Source organism: Eublepharis macularius, chromosome 3 (genome assembly GCF_028583425.1).
Source record: "Eublepharis macularius isolate TG4126 chromosome 3, MPM_Emac_v1.0, whole genome shotgun sequence".
Classification (NCBI taxonomy): Eukaryota; Metazoa; Chordata; class Lepidosauria; order Squamata; family Eublepharidae; genus Eublepharis; species Eublepharis macularius.
Window position 1 is genome coordinate 133,650,845 of NC_072792.1, and position 17,085 is coordinate 133,667,929.

The 17,085-nt window shown below is 48.7% G+C and overlaps 1 protein-coding gene across 1 annotated transcript; it reads left to right on the plus strand.

Moving 5' to 3' along the window:
* The first annotated feature begins 14,949 nt into the window (after positions 1-14,949).
* Positions 14,950-15,849, plus strand: LOC129326269 (integrase/recombinase xerD homolog). The gene has a single exon (XM_054974426.1). It carries the CDS (start codon positions 14,950-14,952, stop codon positions 15,847-15,849), a length of 900 nt encoding a protein of 299 aa, XP_054830401.1.
* Positions 15,850-17,085: the final 1,236 nt, after the last annotated feature.

Sequence of the window (17,085 nt, forward strand, 5' to 3'; positions counted from 1 at the left end):
GCCTCCAAAACAGCGGCATGGACAGCTCAGCTCTTAGAGCTGCGTTAGACCTTCATGGATCCCAAACCGGAAGTCACCTACTTTCCATCTTAAGATGTTCTATGTCAAGCATGCATAGAGTTCATGAACAGGTGGTTCTCTCAGTTATGTGGAGATTTTTAGGTTTCCATAGCAATGAGAGAAAAGCTGTCTGCACATGCTTATTGATGTGATCAGGGACTTTCTCCTGGCAGTGAAAACAGTGTCAGGCCTAGGCTTTGGTGACTCCTGGTTCATATTCATGTTAAATACCAAATATTAAAGAAAACTTCTAAACCATACATTGTAAACTGCAGTTTACAACAGCAATCATCATTTGACTTTACTGAGTGCATTCACTGAGAGGTTGGATTAACAGGTGAGAAGCTGGATGAATGTAAGCAAATTCTTCTTTGTTGTTGAGAAAGCCACTGGATGATTCTCTTGTATCTGACAAAGTGGCCTCTGCCTCACAAAAGCTTATTGTGATCTAAAGTGCTGCAAGACTCTTTTGATATTTTGGCTGCAGTAGATTAACATAGCTATGTGTCTGGATGATAATCAACTCTGTACAAGAGGTTCTGCCACTATACATTATGATGATTTTAAATTTCTTGGCTGTTTCTACCTCCCTTTTTCCTGTTTAAATTTTGCTTGCCCTTGATGCAAACCAAGCCTCTGCTTCTTTATTTTTGTACTCTTGTCTATAATGTGCAGAACATTATATATTACACAACATTATATATTACACAACCAACCAATTTTTTAAAATGATATATATTGCATGCGTGAATTGCATATAAAAACCATACAACATGAATACATAATACAAATGTACGAAATCAAAAAAACACGGAACAGAAACTCTGTCAAGAATATAAGTAAATAAAAGAAATGAAATAGAAAATATTCACTGATTTATAATAAAGCTGACCAAATAGTAGCTCAAAGTAAAGAGAGAGCAATCTTACTTTCTATCTATTTATTATTTTATTAATATATTTTCTACAAGCATATTTGCTCACCTGTGAGATATGTGTGTTACAAAAGCAGGGTCAGATCTAGGGTTGCTGGTGCCCAGGGCAACCCTTGTCTGGCTTTTCCCGTGCACGCGCACAGCACATGCTCCCAGAGCTGTGTGATAATGTCACTTTTGTGGGGTGGCCGGCTTGCCATGAGAGTGGTTGAGCGCAGGGCTGGGAGGCTCTTCGCATGGTTCACCTGAACCGCTGAAGGGGCGGCCAGCTTGCCACGCGCTCCCTGTCCTGCGTGCTCCCAACCCTGCGCTCAGCCACCCACATTGCCACCACCAGCTCTGGCGTGCTCCTGGCAGCTGGCAGTCATGCCTGGCACACCCTCTTTGGCGCTGCTGGGGGCAGGCTACCCCCTGCCCCCCTCAATCTGGCCCTGTACAAAAGAGAGCTTATTTTTTACATCTAGCTTTCACTAAAATGTATTCAACCTTTCAAAACAATTATTAAAGGTCATAAAGAAATTTGAAGCACTATGACTATCCCAGAGGCATCTGTCACTTCTGGACTATGTACAGAGTACTTTGGTGTGGCAAGAGCTACTGTATAATTTTTTTCATTGTAGTCTAACTAATGCCTCTGGTTTGGACACTCTGTGGTATGCCATTTTAAATGTGTAGGCACAATTGCAGTTGTTCTGGTAATATGATTATTGGACTTCATGCTCAAATACATTGATTCTTAAACCTTGACAGTTCTTTCTTTTTAAAAAGTTAGCGGTATAACAGAATCTCCCTGTCAGACCATACATTAAGGAAAACCTGCTTGTTTTCCTGGTTCAGGATTTCTGTTTGTACTTCACCCCACTTCCATGTAATTAATAAACACACTGATTCAACCTCTGAGTGGGGCATGCTTTGGATCCTCTTCCTGTTCCCTCTCAGGCTCAACAATGCCCAGCAGGCTGTAGCCAATTCAGCAGGAGAGCTGATCTATCACTGCTGAAGAATGGCTGGGCATTGACTGATGAGTGATGGCTGATACATAAATCATTGGAGGGTTGTTCATTCAAACAGTCCTGAATGACAATGACAGAACCCTGTATAAAAACTAATTTTATGCCTGTACAATATTTGCAGAAAGCTTGGCTCTTCAATGGCCTGTGTTGTCTTTGTGCAAAACACACTACTCTTTGCTTTATTCAGTAAAGATATTCCATTTACAAAAAGGAACATTTGGAGACAATAATAAAATTTATTTCAGCTGTGGTACTTGCTCTGTTAGTGAGGTACAGACAAATATAGAAGACATAGTGTTCAATAGGGATTGAAGGTGTACCCAGAGCCATTTGAATAGTCATGACTGGCATCCTCCAGAAACCAATTATGCTTCAAGCTTCTATACGAGCATCCCATGAGCACAGGGCTGAAGTCTCATCTAAAAATGCCAAATATAAAAAACTGCAGTTTGGTTCAATCCAACTTCGTTGGTATCACTTGATTTCTAACCACTATGAACAGATAGGCACTTGTTTTAAGTCACTGACAAACAACTGAATGAGACCATGTTGAGAAATGTTCTACACCATTTACCGAGTGCAGCCAGATAAAGGCTACGCTAATCTGCTACAAGCTGGCTCCACTATTGGTTTACTGGCACTTTGCAAAATGGCTTGTCTAATCAAGTTTTTATTCAGATGAACTGCTGAACAAAAACTCAGCCTTATAAAATTTCCAGTATAGGAATTCCCCGAACCTATTTGTAGGGGCATAATGGTCTATAAGTGTTCAGTTCCTCTTAGTTTCTTTAATGCTTAAAGAATCCTGCTTCATCCCTCCCAGCATTCTTGTTCCAAAATTTAGATTATTATTCTCTACTAATATATAGCTTATTTTAGGTTTGATTTTTGTTGTCTATAATTTTAGGCATTGTGTCTGTTTTTAATCAACCAAAAGCACTCCTGAACAGAAGTGAACACGGACCGAAAAATGGACCAAAATTTGACACGGACCAGCCTGGTTTGGTGTTTGTGAACAGGCGGGTAGTGGAATACAAGCTTTTCATGGACACAATGACTTTTGGGCCAGTCTGTTGGGCATTGGTCCATGAATCCAGACATCCTGGTACTGAGCAATCAATTCCCTAGGCAATGTAGTGGAGTCACCTGCAGACCTTCTGCTGCCTATGGACTACACCAATCTTAGCTCTGAAAACTCTGGCTGCCAACCAGAGAGTTCCCATTATTCTCTATGAGAGGAAGCAGCATATATAACACCCAGCCAGGGCCGGCGCCACCATTGAGGCCGTGAGGCGGGGGCCGCGGGGCCGGAGGGGGCACTGGAGGGGGCCCCAGGGGTGGAGGCATGCATCCCACACTGCCACTGGCAGCCCCCAGGCAAAAACACATGTTTGCATAGAAACTTCTACGTCTCCAAGCAGCACCTCTGAAGCAAGGAGCAAAGGCAAGCCGGCGGGGTTCGCGCTGCAATTCGGAGAGAAACTGGGCGTGCTTGGTGGTTTCCTGTGGAAATCCCGAAGCTGTTTAGCTCCTCCTCCCCTTGCACATTTTGGGGGCTGGGGACTGGCAGAGGAGGAGTGGAGCATCGGCTGGCTGTCGCTTCTGCCATCTGCACCCGCGTCTGCCTTGCCTCCTGCCTTCCCGCTGCCCGTGGCCTCCTGAGGCCACCATGCCTGGGTAGCAGCCGGAGCAGCAGTGGCGGAGGCGGCGTTCCTAGCCCGCTTCCTTCCTTCCCTCCCTCCCCCCATGCACGAGCCCCTCTCCATCCTCCTGGGGGGAGGCACCTGCAGTGCCTCTTCAATGGGCAGTTTGCTGAGCTGCGCTGCCGCCACTGTCTGCGCAGCAGACACGGGCCAGGAAAGACAGGCGGCCGGGGCGGCGCGTGGCGCGCGGGTGGCCTCCTTGCTCCACCCCAGCCACCCGTCGTTGGCACTGCGTGATGACATCATCACGCAGTCCAGGGCCGCGTGCGCGTGCAGAGCACTCACGTGAGGCTGGCCTCCAGCACCAGTAACCCTGGCACCGGGGCTGCACCCAGCGCTGAGCTGCGGTTTCACTTTCCAGACAGCAGTTACTGAGGGAGGAACTGCTTATTGTGGGAGCTTTTTTGGATTGCATGAGAGGGAGCCTTGGGGCTTGTGCTGCAGTAAGAGGGAGGCTCTGGGTGGGAGCAAACTTATTGGGCTCCTTGAGGGCTCACTCTTCTGTATGATTTTTTTTCCTTTCAATTCTTAATTGATGGTGGGCTAGCCTTGTCTCAAAAAGTTGCAGTGAAAACATTGGATTGAGTTGGAGGAATATTCATCGTATCCTTTAAAAGAATATTCCTCCTGTCTCCCCCAAAACATCTCCCTGACTGTCTCCTTAAAGTGTACTTCTCTCCCTCCCCATTCCAGCCCCAGATCAGGTTTTCTGCTCCCAGGAACCGTCATTTCACTCTGGGGGCCGTCATTCTGTTCTCAGAGGAAGATTCTCCAACTCAATCCAATGTTTTTATTGCAATTTTTTGGTGCTGCAAGCCAAGGCAACTCAATTGGCACTTGCAGCTTCGAATCTATGCACTGGAAGTTTCCTGGGTGCAGCGGCTTTGGGGGTCTGTAACTCAAACCTCCCAAATGCAATATTGGCCAAACTTGGAGGGTGGTTGGAGAAGAGCCAGCTGAATACTCGCTGCATGTTTGGCATCTCTGAGTGTGAAGGGGGTGGTCCTATGCTCCCTGAAAATGACAGACCATGGACTGATGAAACAGGGGTGGATCCATGAAAAATTCATGGTCCGTGAAATGCGACAGACCAATGGTCTGTGGTTTTTTCCTGGTCCATGCCCATGTCTACTCCTGAATATGACATGTTTGATGCAACCTTCTGTGTGTATACTGAGTATCTTTCCCATTTATTTTACATGTATTTAGAAATGTATATGCTGCTTTTCCAGAGACCTTTTCAATGTGGCTCACATTGTAAAACAATACAATAAAATAATAAATCATCAATATACAAACAAATGAGGGCATAAAATGATATTTGTAAAACAGGCTATAAGCAGACCATAAAAACAGCTTTAAGAGATGGAACCTCTTAGTTAAATATTTTGGCCTCATGCCTAAAGAAAAGTAAGATAGGTATCAGGTGAGCCCTGAGGCCATACCAAGTAAAGGACCAATACTGAAAAAAACTGTGTCTTTGGTCACCACCTGCTTCACTTCTGCAGAGAAAGGCACAGAAATCAGGACTTGAAAAAGTTTAAAAAATGGGCTGGACAGATTGTTCTGCCCATGTCCTAGGCAAAGAAACTTCTGCATGCCAAGCATATTCTCTGCCACACAGCCACAGGGAGTTTTTATATTCTTTTCTGTATCCTTTTTATATTTAGAGGACACTGTAGTTTATATAAATAGTTCACTTTAATGCCTCAGTAAAAAAGGCAGATGCTGCTGCAAGTTATGATGTTCATTCCTAAAGTAAACTATTATTTTAAATTGGAAAAACGGTCATTAAAAAAAAGCAAAATAAAATAAAATGCAAAGCTGAGCAGGGTCCTTTCACGTGCCCTCCCCACTAAATAGCATAAGGGATCATCATAACATTTTAGAGTTATAAATTTGGTAGAGATCAAAGTGTTTCATAGGAATTGTTAATATTTCCCTTACTTTGCCCTTTATGTCAATCAATAGGATTCCTCTCAAGAAGCAGATTTGGACATCAGTCTGAGAATTCTTTGCTGAAGTCTCACATGCCTTGTAATGTTCAGGAAGGTTGGACTGTGATTGTAAATCAATCTTCCCATGTGACCATCAGTCGATTTGGAAATTTGATACAAGTGCACTTATAATTGTCTTAGTACATGTAGAAGAGGATTTAGAACTGTCTTCTTGTTTTTTGTATGTTTCCCTTTAAACAGAAAGAAGGGCCTGCAAACTGGCATGTGTGGATTCAATTTGTTGAATCAAGAGATCTGGATGAAACAATTTAACTGCTGAATGTAAAGTTTCTGATAGCAAAGGCAAAAAACTGAAAGAAGGCAGGAATGGTATCTACATATCTTGCAGAATTTAATACCCATTTTAGTTGCCAGACAGGTCTCCATTGATTTTAGCTCATCCATTCGGCGGACAGTGCCAGCCCCTTCAATTATGAGAAGCCAGAGGTTTGTACATTTAGCCAAGAGACAATTGATATAACAAACTAAGCATAATTGGGGAGGCTGGCAAAAGAAGAAAATTTGACTGTGAAATCAATGGAAATTAATTAAATACAAAGCAAGGTCTCCTGCTCATCTTATCTATTCTCCATTTTAAAGGATTGCGATAATTTCTGTAGTCCTTACTGAACCACAGGCAATCACTGGGCGTTAATCCATAACAGCCACTCAACAGGGTAGCAAAACTAACTTGACCCTTCCACATCAATGTATTGCTTCAGATACAGTGGAAACTGGCATTGTCTGTATGTTCTATGCCTGTGTTCTATAGGGCTAATTCAGGAACAGAACTTGCAAGACAATTTAAGTTAAATAAAATTTCTTTGACTCAAACCTCTCCAACATACAGAATGATATAACAGGATTTAGACAGCTCAACACATAAACATAAAACAGTGAACAGAAACTTACAACAGAAAATCTTCACAAAGTCAGCGAAGCAAGTTGTTCTTGCTTGCAACAATTTTGCAGTGCTGGATTCTTCCAATGTAATATTCTTGAAAAATGAAACAAACTGGATACCACAGAAACCAGACTACTATCTTCAAAATAATGCTGAGAACCTCATATACTTACACTGATGTTTTGTTTACAGTTCACAGTCAGGCAGGTGAAATGGGCAATAGTAGAATAGCAGAGGGACAAACCAGGTAGCTTTCCTTTTACAATCCCAAGGAGACTGAAACAACTAAGGAAAGGATGTTCTCTGTAAGGCCTTTTTTAATGTCAGGTGGATCAGAGGAAGAGGAGAGTTTCAAGAAAGCAGTTTAAGAATGCATATGCTTAAAATATGTGCAATCAATTTAGGACAATGTCCAATAAAAGTGAATTTTTTTTCAAACACAAATTTTCCAAATTCCAGCTCTTCTGTTCATAAATGTAATTCTGAATGATTCCTAAGAAGTTCAATTATTATGAAACAAAGTATCACCATTAGAGGAGGGCACAAACTGAAATATGAACCGAAGTTCTGGGCCGATCTATTGTTCGCGAACCAGCAGTTCGTGGGATGAATTTTAGTCCAGTTCATTTAATTTGTATTTTGGTTTTTCACTGCAGACAGCCTGGCACTGATCAATCAGTTTCCTAGGCAATGTGGGGATGAGCTCTCTGCAGACCTTCTGCTGACCCAGAAGTGATGTTTTCATGAACTGAACGAACTGGTTTGGTTCAAACCAAATGAACTGAATGAGAGCCAGTTTGATGTAGTGGTTAAGAGCATGGGACTCTAATCTGGAGAGCCGGGTTTGATTTCCCACTCCTCTACTTGAAGCCAGCTGGGTGACCTTGGGTCAGTCACAGCTTCTAGAAGCTTTCTCCCACCTCACAGAGTGTTTTGTTGTAGGGATAATAACATACTTTGTAAACCTCTCTGAGTGGGTGTTAAGTTGTCCTGGAGGGTGGTTTATAAATTAAATGTTGTTGTTGTCATTGTTATAAGTTCGTGAAAGGTTGTGGTTTGTGGTTCATGAAACACAACAAACCATGAACTGCACAGTTCAGAATTTTCCTGGTTAATGCCGATCTCTAATCACCATACAGATAGAGCTGCCAACTGTATGTTAGGAAATTTCTGAACTTTTAGTCTGGATAGGGCAAAATTTGAAAAGGTGAGGTGGTTCAGCAGGTATGTGATGCTATGATGTTTCCTCATCCTTAAACTACAGAAATGGCACCTGGGATGTTTTTAAAACTGAAAAATAAAGAAGGACTTTGTTTACATTAATATGGAAGGTGAAGTCAGGAGTTGAAGCTTTTTGAGATAAAATTCAACATATATACATTTTGATCACTGAGGTAACATTCAGAACATTCAGAACATACACAGGCTTCAGTTTTTAGGTCCTTCACTGTTATTTATGGCTTCTGTTGTTAGGCTTTGTTTCCCTTGTTTCTTCCCCAAGTGCTTGAGTATAATTTCTTCTTAGTATTCTTCTTCACTTTTGAGGTTAGGAAGGCTCGTAACCTCTCTTAGTATTCCAAGCCCCCTCTCTGAACAGATGAGTGCTTTCCTTCAGACCTCAATGGAATCTAGAAGTTTCTTCAGTTATCCACCACACCCAACCAGGAATTTCTCCTCTCTCTAGAGCTGTCTTCCTGTTTAACTGGGAAAGAACAATCCCCTCTCCTTTAGAAGATCTACCCTTCCCTAACCCCTTTGTCCTGTTTTAGAGTCTGTACTTACTACCCAAACCTCCTGCCAACTTTCCCAGTTTTCCTGTCGGTGTAGAAAATTGCTTTCCCTGAGGACTCTATCTCTCAACTCCCCTTACAGAACCTCTCTCTCTGCCAGACTGGAAAAAAACTTTCCTCTCTCAGTTCAGGCTTCCCAATCAGATGGCTTTGGAGTAACCTGCCACTCAAAGCTCTCTGAGAGGGGTTACCTCTTAACAGTTCTGCAATTGTGTTTGTACACAGCCCTTCCAGACTTCTCTAAAATATGTATACCATCACAGATGCCATACAGTCCATCCACCAAAGTTGCCATTTTTCCCAGGGAAACTGATGTCTCTGTCCTGGTGATCAATTCTAATAGTGGGATATCTCCAGGCCCCACCTGGAGGTAAGAAACACTATATAAAGATCTTAAACATTCCTCCATTTTTATTTGTGGCTCAGTACAAGGAATGCAATATATTAAATCTCATATGGCTGATGGAATTCACATTGTGGTATGCACACATACACACACACACACAATGTAGGCAAAGTCTTTCCACTCCAGAAGATAAGTCAACAGAGAAGGTAATGGTCATAAGAACTCCAAAAAGAAACCCAGACACAAGAATTCTTCCATATACATGAGGTCCCGGATCTCTGCAGATGCTTTTTCAGTACATTTTTCCTTCCAAGAAATATAATAGGCACCTTTCATTCTAAATTCAAATCTGAATCCTGTGCAAGTAAGACTACAAATTTTAGATCTACTTACATGAACATAGGTAAATCTAAGGGTCTGCTTGGTGGTGGTGGAGAGTGCAGTTAACTCATAGCTGGCTTATGGTGATCTCTGGTGGAGTTTTCATGGCAATAGACTAATGGAGGTGATTTGCTACTGCCTGCCTCTACAATCCTCATCTTTGTTGGAGGTCTCCCATCCAATTACCAAGGCCAACCTTGCTTAACTTGTGAGATCTGACAAGCCTGGGCTTGCCCGGGCTATCTAGGTCAGGGTAAGGATCTGATTACACAAGAGATTGAATGCAAGTATAAGCGAAAATAAAGCGAAGATTCCTGACAAGATAATAAGTAAAGACAACTGAAGGACCGAAAAACAGTGATTCTACTTGACATCTCTCCAGTAAGAGAATTGTTTATGGCTTTATGAGGGCTATTCAGCTTGAGGAGGGGGGTTTCATTATCGTCCAGAGAAGCGGCCGTTTTATGACCCAGAGGAATGTTATCGAAGAGTGATTGAGAAAAGTGTTTTTCTGGGAGAGAGGTGGGTAGCAAAAATCTTCTGAATTATAAACAGCAAGAGCAAAGTAGCTTTTTATGTGTTTTAAGAGATCTTCGGTGACTATCTGAAATTGAGTGAATAAAATGGCGCTCCCTCAAAGCTGCATTAAATCTCTAAACTGTTGGATGATGTATTAAGAAAAGCAGACGAGACACTTGAATTCAAATCAGATAAAGACAAAGTGATAGATGCCAAATTAGAAGAAAACCTTGATGGGACAGATTTAATTGAAAGAAAATTGGAAGAGAAACAACAAAAGTGAACAGAAAGTACAAAAGCTGGAGAAGAAGGGGGAAGGGCGTGGACGGAAGGCTGTGAGGAAGAGATCTAGTGTACCACTTCTATACGAAGCAAAAAGCACACAACACACTTCAACTAAGAAATACATCACAAAGAGGAAGAAAGACAATCAGAGACATAGTAATGTACCCATCGACATCTTGCAAAAACGCTTGGAAGGCAAGAAGAGCCGTTTATGGTTGATTGTTGGAAAGAAAGAGTTGCAACATTATTTTAGAGGGAGAAGAAAAAAGAAAAGATGCAACTTAAATCATGATCCTGGGGCTCTGACAACTGTATTAGAGGGAGTGGGATAGAAGGGTTCTTAGAGCGAGGGAGGAACAAAAATGAAATTCAAAGTATGACCCAGTAAACGGGTCTTGGGGGTCTCTTATCTCCCCTCTTATTTCTTATGTTTTTTATTGATTTTTTTTTATTTCTAGAAGATGGAATTTAAATTATGATCCTGGGGCTTTGATAATTGGATTAGAGGGAGTGGGGCAGAGGGGCTCTTGGAGTCCTCTGCCCCCCTTCTTATTTTTCTTTTTTACTTTCCTTCTGATGGAGCTCTTTTCTTTTCCTTAAATAAAAGTATTGTAGGAAAGAAGGAGCCATAATACTGTTTTGGAGGGAGGGATAAGAGGAACAAAAATGAAATTTAAAGTATGACCTGGTAAACGGATCCTGGGGGTCTCTTATTTCCCCTCTTATCTCGTATGTTTTTTGTTGGAAGTCTTTTTATTCCTTTAAATAAGGGGATGGGAATGATTTTGATATATGATAGCTGGTAGGTTTAACAGGGGAAACACTAGGGAACTAGAGAGAACCTTATAAGTGTGTTAATTTTTAAATTTAAGTTATAGGTTAAGCTAAGTCTGCCTGTATGTTTGCTTTGTTTTCTTCTGCCTTTATATAATGAAAATACAAGTAGTAAATCTTAGATGGCTTGAGATTTGATATATTAAAGATCAAGGGTAGGCTGTTATAAAAACTTTATTGTATACTTCTCTCCTTTAAGAAAATATTTAGTTAATGACATATACGAATAATGGGATTAATAATAGAATGTAAGGATGTTCACTTCTACTTTGTTTTTGTTTTTTCTCCTCTGTGCCTTATTTCTGGAAAGACTAAGGGTTTAAAACCCTTGGCTCAAGAATTAAAGGATTGAAATATGCCTTAAGATGATGCTCACTTAAAATATAAATAATTGTTAGAAATGAGAAAGGGAATGGAATAGGTGGGTTAAAAAGCAAAAAAATTAAAAAGTGTTTGGAGAGATTTAAATGGACTGTGTACTATATAAAGAGAGAAGCGCGAGCGCCTGACTCACCGGGCGCTCGGTTTGCTGCCGCGGGGGTGGGGAGGTGGGGCCGGGGGCCGCGGCCGCGAAGTCGGCTTGCCCAGCATCCATTGGGCAAGCCGACGGCCAATCAGTTTAAACCCCGGCCGGCCAATCGCGGCGGCCGGGGGCGGGGCCGGGCTTGCTGCCGGACCTCGGGGAGGCAGTCTTCCCTCTGGTCCGGCGGTTTCCTATTTAAACGGTCTCCGCCCGGCCCCTGCCCACTCGGTTCCTGGCTGCGAAAGGAAGAGCAGCGAAGACGCGGAGCAGAGGCAAGCGGCGAACGACGAGCGGTTGGAGCTGAGCCCCTCGCCGACGCCCGTCTCTTCGGCTGAGCAGCTCCCTGCCCTAGGCTTCGCCCAGAGGCAGGTGGGAGCGCTGTGTCCGGAGGCCCCGAGGTTTAGCTGAGCCCTGGGCCCGGCGCAGTGAAGACGACGAGAAGAGTTGCCAGAGAAGCAGATGGCGCCGTCGGGGAAGGCTGGGGGAGCGGGGGCAAAGGCACGGGGGAGGGGTGGCAGTAAGGCAGCCGCCCCCCCCCTACTGGCAGCAGAGCTAAGGCAGCTCCCTCCGGGGCCAAGGGAACGGGGGGTCCTCAGCAAAGGACCCCTAGGGGCAGGGAGCCCAGCAAAGGAAAGGGAAAACAGGCTGCGGGGCCCCAGCGGTGGCCGGCGTCACGTGGTCCGCGCTGCCCCTTGGGGCTACCCCGGGCTTCCACCGGGGCAGGGAAGAAAGGGCAGGCAGGAAAGGGCCAGCCCAGACCTCCTTCCCGGACGGGGGCTAGGAGGCAGGGGGGCCCTCTGAAGGCAAGGAGGCACCCCCCAGCTCCCTTCACAGCATCAGCCGGGCGCTGGAGCTGCTCACTGCCCGGGTCGAGAGCCTGGTGAACTCCAGGCCCGGGGGGGGCTGTGCCTCCCCAGAGCCTGGCGAGGTCCCAGGGAAGACAGGCAACCAGGGGAGGAAGAGCAGACCGGCGAGGGGGCGCCGGGCCACGAAGGACACAAGCACCAGTTCTGGGAGTTCCAGTCCAGAGCGGCGGCCGGCCACCAAGAAGAGGAAGGCCACTAGGAAGAAGAGCCGAAGGCACAGACGCCAGGAGGACTCAGACAGCGGGGGATCCTCAGGTGAGTCCTCCTCAGAGGAGGAGAGCCAGGAGGAAGAGTATTGGGGGGTGGCTGCATCCGCCCCGGGGCTCCCCCACTGGGCCATGCGGCGGCGGGGGCTAGATCAGGGGAAGGGCGACCCACGGGGCGTGTGGGGTGCAGACCCAGGCGATGACCCCCCCCTCGCAGATCCTTCACGGACGAAGAGGACCCCCCGGGAATCCACCTTGCCCGGAGGGTGCGTGAGAGGATCTTAAACGGCTATTACGTGGACGTCTTCTCCCTCCTCAGGCCGGAGGCGGAGGATGGGAGATGCGCCCCCTCCTCCACGCCGGGGAAAAAGCGGGCCAGGAAAGAGGCTGCCGAGCGCAATTTTAATAATTGGCTTGAGGGGTTCACGGTATATATGGGGGTCGTTCAGGTGGCCTATCCAGAAAGGGGGTGGCACCTCTCCAACCACCTGGGCAACGTCCTGCGAGCCCGGGCCTTGGCGGGGGAGGCAGCGGCAATGGATTATGACGAGGCCTTCCGGAAGAGGGCCTCGCATAACCCCAGATCTAGATGGGATCTCATCAGCCAAAAGCTATGGCTGTGGCTGGTGGGCCCTCAAATGAGGGCAAAAGGGGAGGCCCCACGCAGCCGCTGGTTGGGCCGGCGGGAGAAGCCCCGGGGGGTCTGTTGGGAGTTCAACCAGGGCAGGTGCCAGCGGTCAAAGTGCCGCTATGACCACAGCTGCGAGTCCTGCGGGGCCCCACATTCTCGCCTATCATGCCCACGCGGGTCCTTGCCTTCCGCCCCCTTTCGGGGGGGCCGGTCCTCCAACAGCGGTGCCCACAGGGACGGGGGGCCTGGCACCACCGCCGCCCAGCCGGCCAGTGGCAGTAAATAGCTCGGGCTGCTGGGATCTGGGCTTGGCTCACACCCCGGTGCGCGTACAGGCCCTGCGCCCTCTTCTGGCGCGCTACCCCAACAAACTAGCAGCTTCCTTTTTAATGGATGGGTTCTTGAAGGGCTTCCGAATCCCATTCACGGGCCCCCACGTTGCCACCACCTCAGGCAACCTTAAATCCGCCAGGGAGCTGCCAGAGGTAGTCGCAGCCAAGATAGCCAAGGAGGTGGCAGCCGGCCGGGTCTCCGGCCCCTTCTCCTCTCCCCCCTTACCAAACCTGAGGGTCTCCCCTCTGGGGGTGGTCCCCAAGAAGGCCCCCGGGGAATACAGGCTGATCCACCATCTTTCATACCCACAGGGCTCATCCGTCAATGACTGCATCCCCCAAGAGCTATGCTCTGTAAAGTATGCCTCTTTCGACCACGCGGTTCGCCTGGTGCGGTCGTGCGGCCCGGGGGCCCTCATGGCCAAGTGCGATGTGGAATCCGCCTTCCGGCTGTTGCCCGTTCACCCCCTCGATTTTTGCCTGCTAGGTTTCAGGTTCAGGGAGAGATGGTACGTGGACCCCCTCGATTTTTGCCTGCTAGGTTTCAGGTTCAGGGAGAGATGGTACGTGGACAGGGCCATGCCCATGGGGTGCTCCTTTGCCTGCGCAGCATTTGAGGCTTTCAGTACCTTTATTGAGTGGGCCGCCAAGGGCCGGATGGGGTCCCCTCACATTACTCATTATTTGGACGATTTCCTGATCGTGGCGCCCCCTGGTGGTGGCATTTGCGCTGCTCGGCTTCACATTTTTCAGTCCTTGGCCAAGGAACTGGGGGTCCCTCTCGCCCAGGAAAAGACGGAGGGCCCGGCCTCCCGCATCACCTACCTGGGGATTGAGTTAGACTCGGAGGCTGGGCTCTCCCGCCTCCCGCAAGAGAAACTGGGCCGGCTGCGCGACCTCCTCACGGCCTGCCTGGCACGGAAAAAATGTACATTGCGGGAGCTCCAGTCCATTATTGGGCACCTCAACTTTGCCTGCAGGGTGGTCTCCCCGGGGCGAGCTTTCTGTGCCCGCCTCTCCAGGGCCTGCAGGGGAGCCTCGGCGCCTCACCATCACATCAGGCTTTCTAAGGGGATTAAGAATGACCTCCGGGTCTGGCTGGACTTCCTCTCCGGCTACAACGGGGTGTCCATGTGGCAGGGCTCCCTAGACCTGGGGGCCTCCCTGCAGGTCAGGTCGGATGCGTCCGGCAGCTTGGGGTTCGGGGTCTACCTTAATGGGAGGTGGTGTGCGGAGCGCTGGCCCCCATCATGGGCCAGCTCTGGGATCCTCAGGGACCTTACCTTCCTGGAGCTATTCCCCATCCTGGTTGCTGTGACGGTGTGGCGGGAGCAGCTCAGGGATAAGAGGGTCCTTTTTTGGTGCGACAACCAGGCCTCTGTGCAGGTGATCAACAAGCAGTCCTCTCGCTCTGAGCGGGTCATGCGTCTCGTGCGCCACTTTGTTCTGTGCTGCCTTGCGGCTAACATCTCCTTCTCAGCCCGTCATGTAGCAGGCCTGGATAACGGCATCGCAGACGCACTATCTCGCTTCCAGATGGAGAGGTTCTTCATGCTGGCTCCCGAGGCATGCCGCACACCCGACCCATTCCCGGCGGAGCTGTGGCTGATTGGCGGAACACCGTGATGCAAGGAATCCTCAGCTCGGTGGCACCGTCGACCCTGCGATCATACACCAAGGCGGTGGCACGCTTCTTGGCCTTCGCTGAGGGACTGGAGGGGCCGCCCCCCTGGCCAGCATCTCAGGCAGTGGTGTTGCAATACCTGGCCCACTTGCACGGGCGGGGCCTCGCTGCCGGGACCATGCGCAGAGTCCTGGCCGCTATCTCCTTCTTCAGCAAGGCGGGGGGCTTCCCTGATCCCTGCGACTGTTTTGAGGCTCGCAGAGCCGTGGAAGGGTGGGGTCGGGCCGCCCCGCGTGTTCCCGACCAGCAGAGGCCCATCACCTTGCCCATCCTGCGGGCCATACTCTGGGAGGTTCCTGGTGTTTGCTGGTCCTCATACGAGGCGCAGCTTCTTCACACGACCTTTGTTTTGGCCTTTTTCGGGGCATTCCGGGCGGGGGAGTTGGTGGCCGGGTCCCGCCGGGACCCCTCAGGCAGGGCCTTGGCCCTCAGGGACGTTGCCGTGGCTAGGCACAAGGTGGCCATTACCATACGCCACTCCAAAACTGACCAGCGGGGCCGAGGGGTCACGGTCCTCCTGCGATCCTCGCGGGACAGGGCCATTTGCCCGGTCCGGGCAATTCAGTCCTTCTTGGTGGTCCAGCCTCATTCCCCCGGCCCCTTCCTCGTTCACAGAGACGGGTCCCCCCTCACACGGTACCAGTTCGCGGCCCTCCTGCGGGCGTGCCTGCAGGCAGCCGGGTTCCCACCCAAGGAGTTTGCGACCCACTCCTTCCGCATTGGAGCGGCCACGGTGGCCTCAGTCCTCGGCCTTCCCCCCACCGCCATCCAGCGCCTCGGCAGGTGGCGGTCCAATGCCTTTCGGGCCTACATCCGCCCGGCCCGGGCAATCAGGTGCTAATGTTTTCTGTGCTCCCATGTTTCCAGGTCAGCAGAGGACGGTGTGGATTTGCGGCCACAGCATCGTGTGTCAGGTCCAGTATATATCTAAACTGTACTGACTCCATTTTCTAATGCTTCTAGTGTTTAAGTGCTTTCTCCCCAGGTGCACCAGTTCCCAGGCAGCATTCCCACCGGAGGAGACTGTTTTGTCTAACACCGTTCCACCAAGCATTGGCCTTGAAGGAGAGCAGCTTCCCAAGACTGAAAGATGTTGTTTTGAGAACTGTGGGGGGAGGCTGTTCCAGATGGGTATTGTTACTCTGTATCCTATGCTTGCTCTTCATTGGTAACAATGATCATGTACCATCCTGAGTCTCCTATTCAGGACAGTGGACTATAATGGACCTTGTCTGCAGTAAAGTTTCCTTTCTCAAACAATGGACTTGCGTTTGCTTCTAAAGGGAACCCTGTAGTGAGAGCCTTATTTAGCCACAGTCTGACATTTTGTTACCAATCATGTCTGAGTCGGGCCCAGCGGAATCCAAGGTTGTCCCGGACAGGGATCCTTTGTTCGATCCGTATGCGTCTTCCGACAATCAACCTGTACAAGCCCAAGACTCCCAGGAGCTGGGAGCAGCCGGGAACGGAACCGGAGCTTCCACTTCCACCCCGCCTCTCATCGACCTCAGCACTCGGGACGAGACCGAAGGCGACCCCGGGGCAAGGCCGAAAGCGACCGCTCTCCCCTTGATCTTGGTACCCACCCCGTCGGAGTGGGGAGCCAGACCCCGAGAAACGAGAGAGCGCCGGGCAGGTGGACTCCATCCACGAGTTTCGATGGACGGGCGCCGAAGCCTAGAAACCGTCCCGGAGCTAGATAGCAGCCAACCATGGCGATATTGGAACAGGACGTTCGAGCAAACGGAGGGGGACACGTCTCGCCGCGGCGCCCTGAGTTGGGATTATTCCGAACTTGCCCCGTGGAAAGAGCCAACGGAAGTCCCTGAACAAAGTTGGGAGCAGATACAAGGTCGCACCTATGCGGTAGATACCAGCATCTCGGCCGTGACAGGTATGGCCAAGGGAATTCTAGCCGCGAGGTCGCGAGTCGTCCAAGGGGACCCTCCTCCTTGGGGCCCCTTTTCCCCGGTGAGTGCAACGAATGAAGGTTCCATGAGTGAACAACCGGGGCCAAGTCGAATGCAGCAGTTAGAAGCTAAGCTGATGGATATGGAAGAAAGTTTGGCTCATGCCA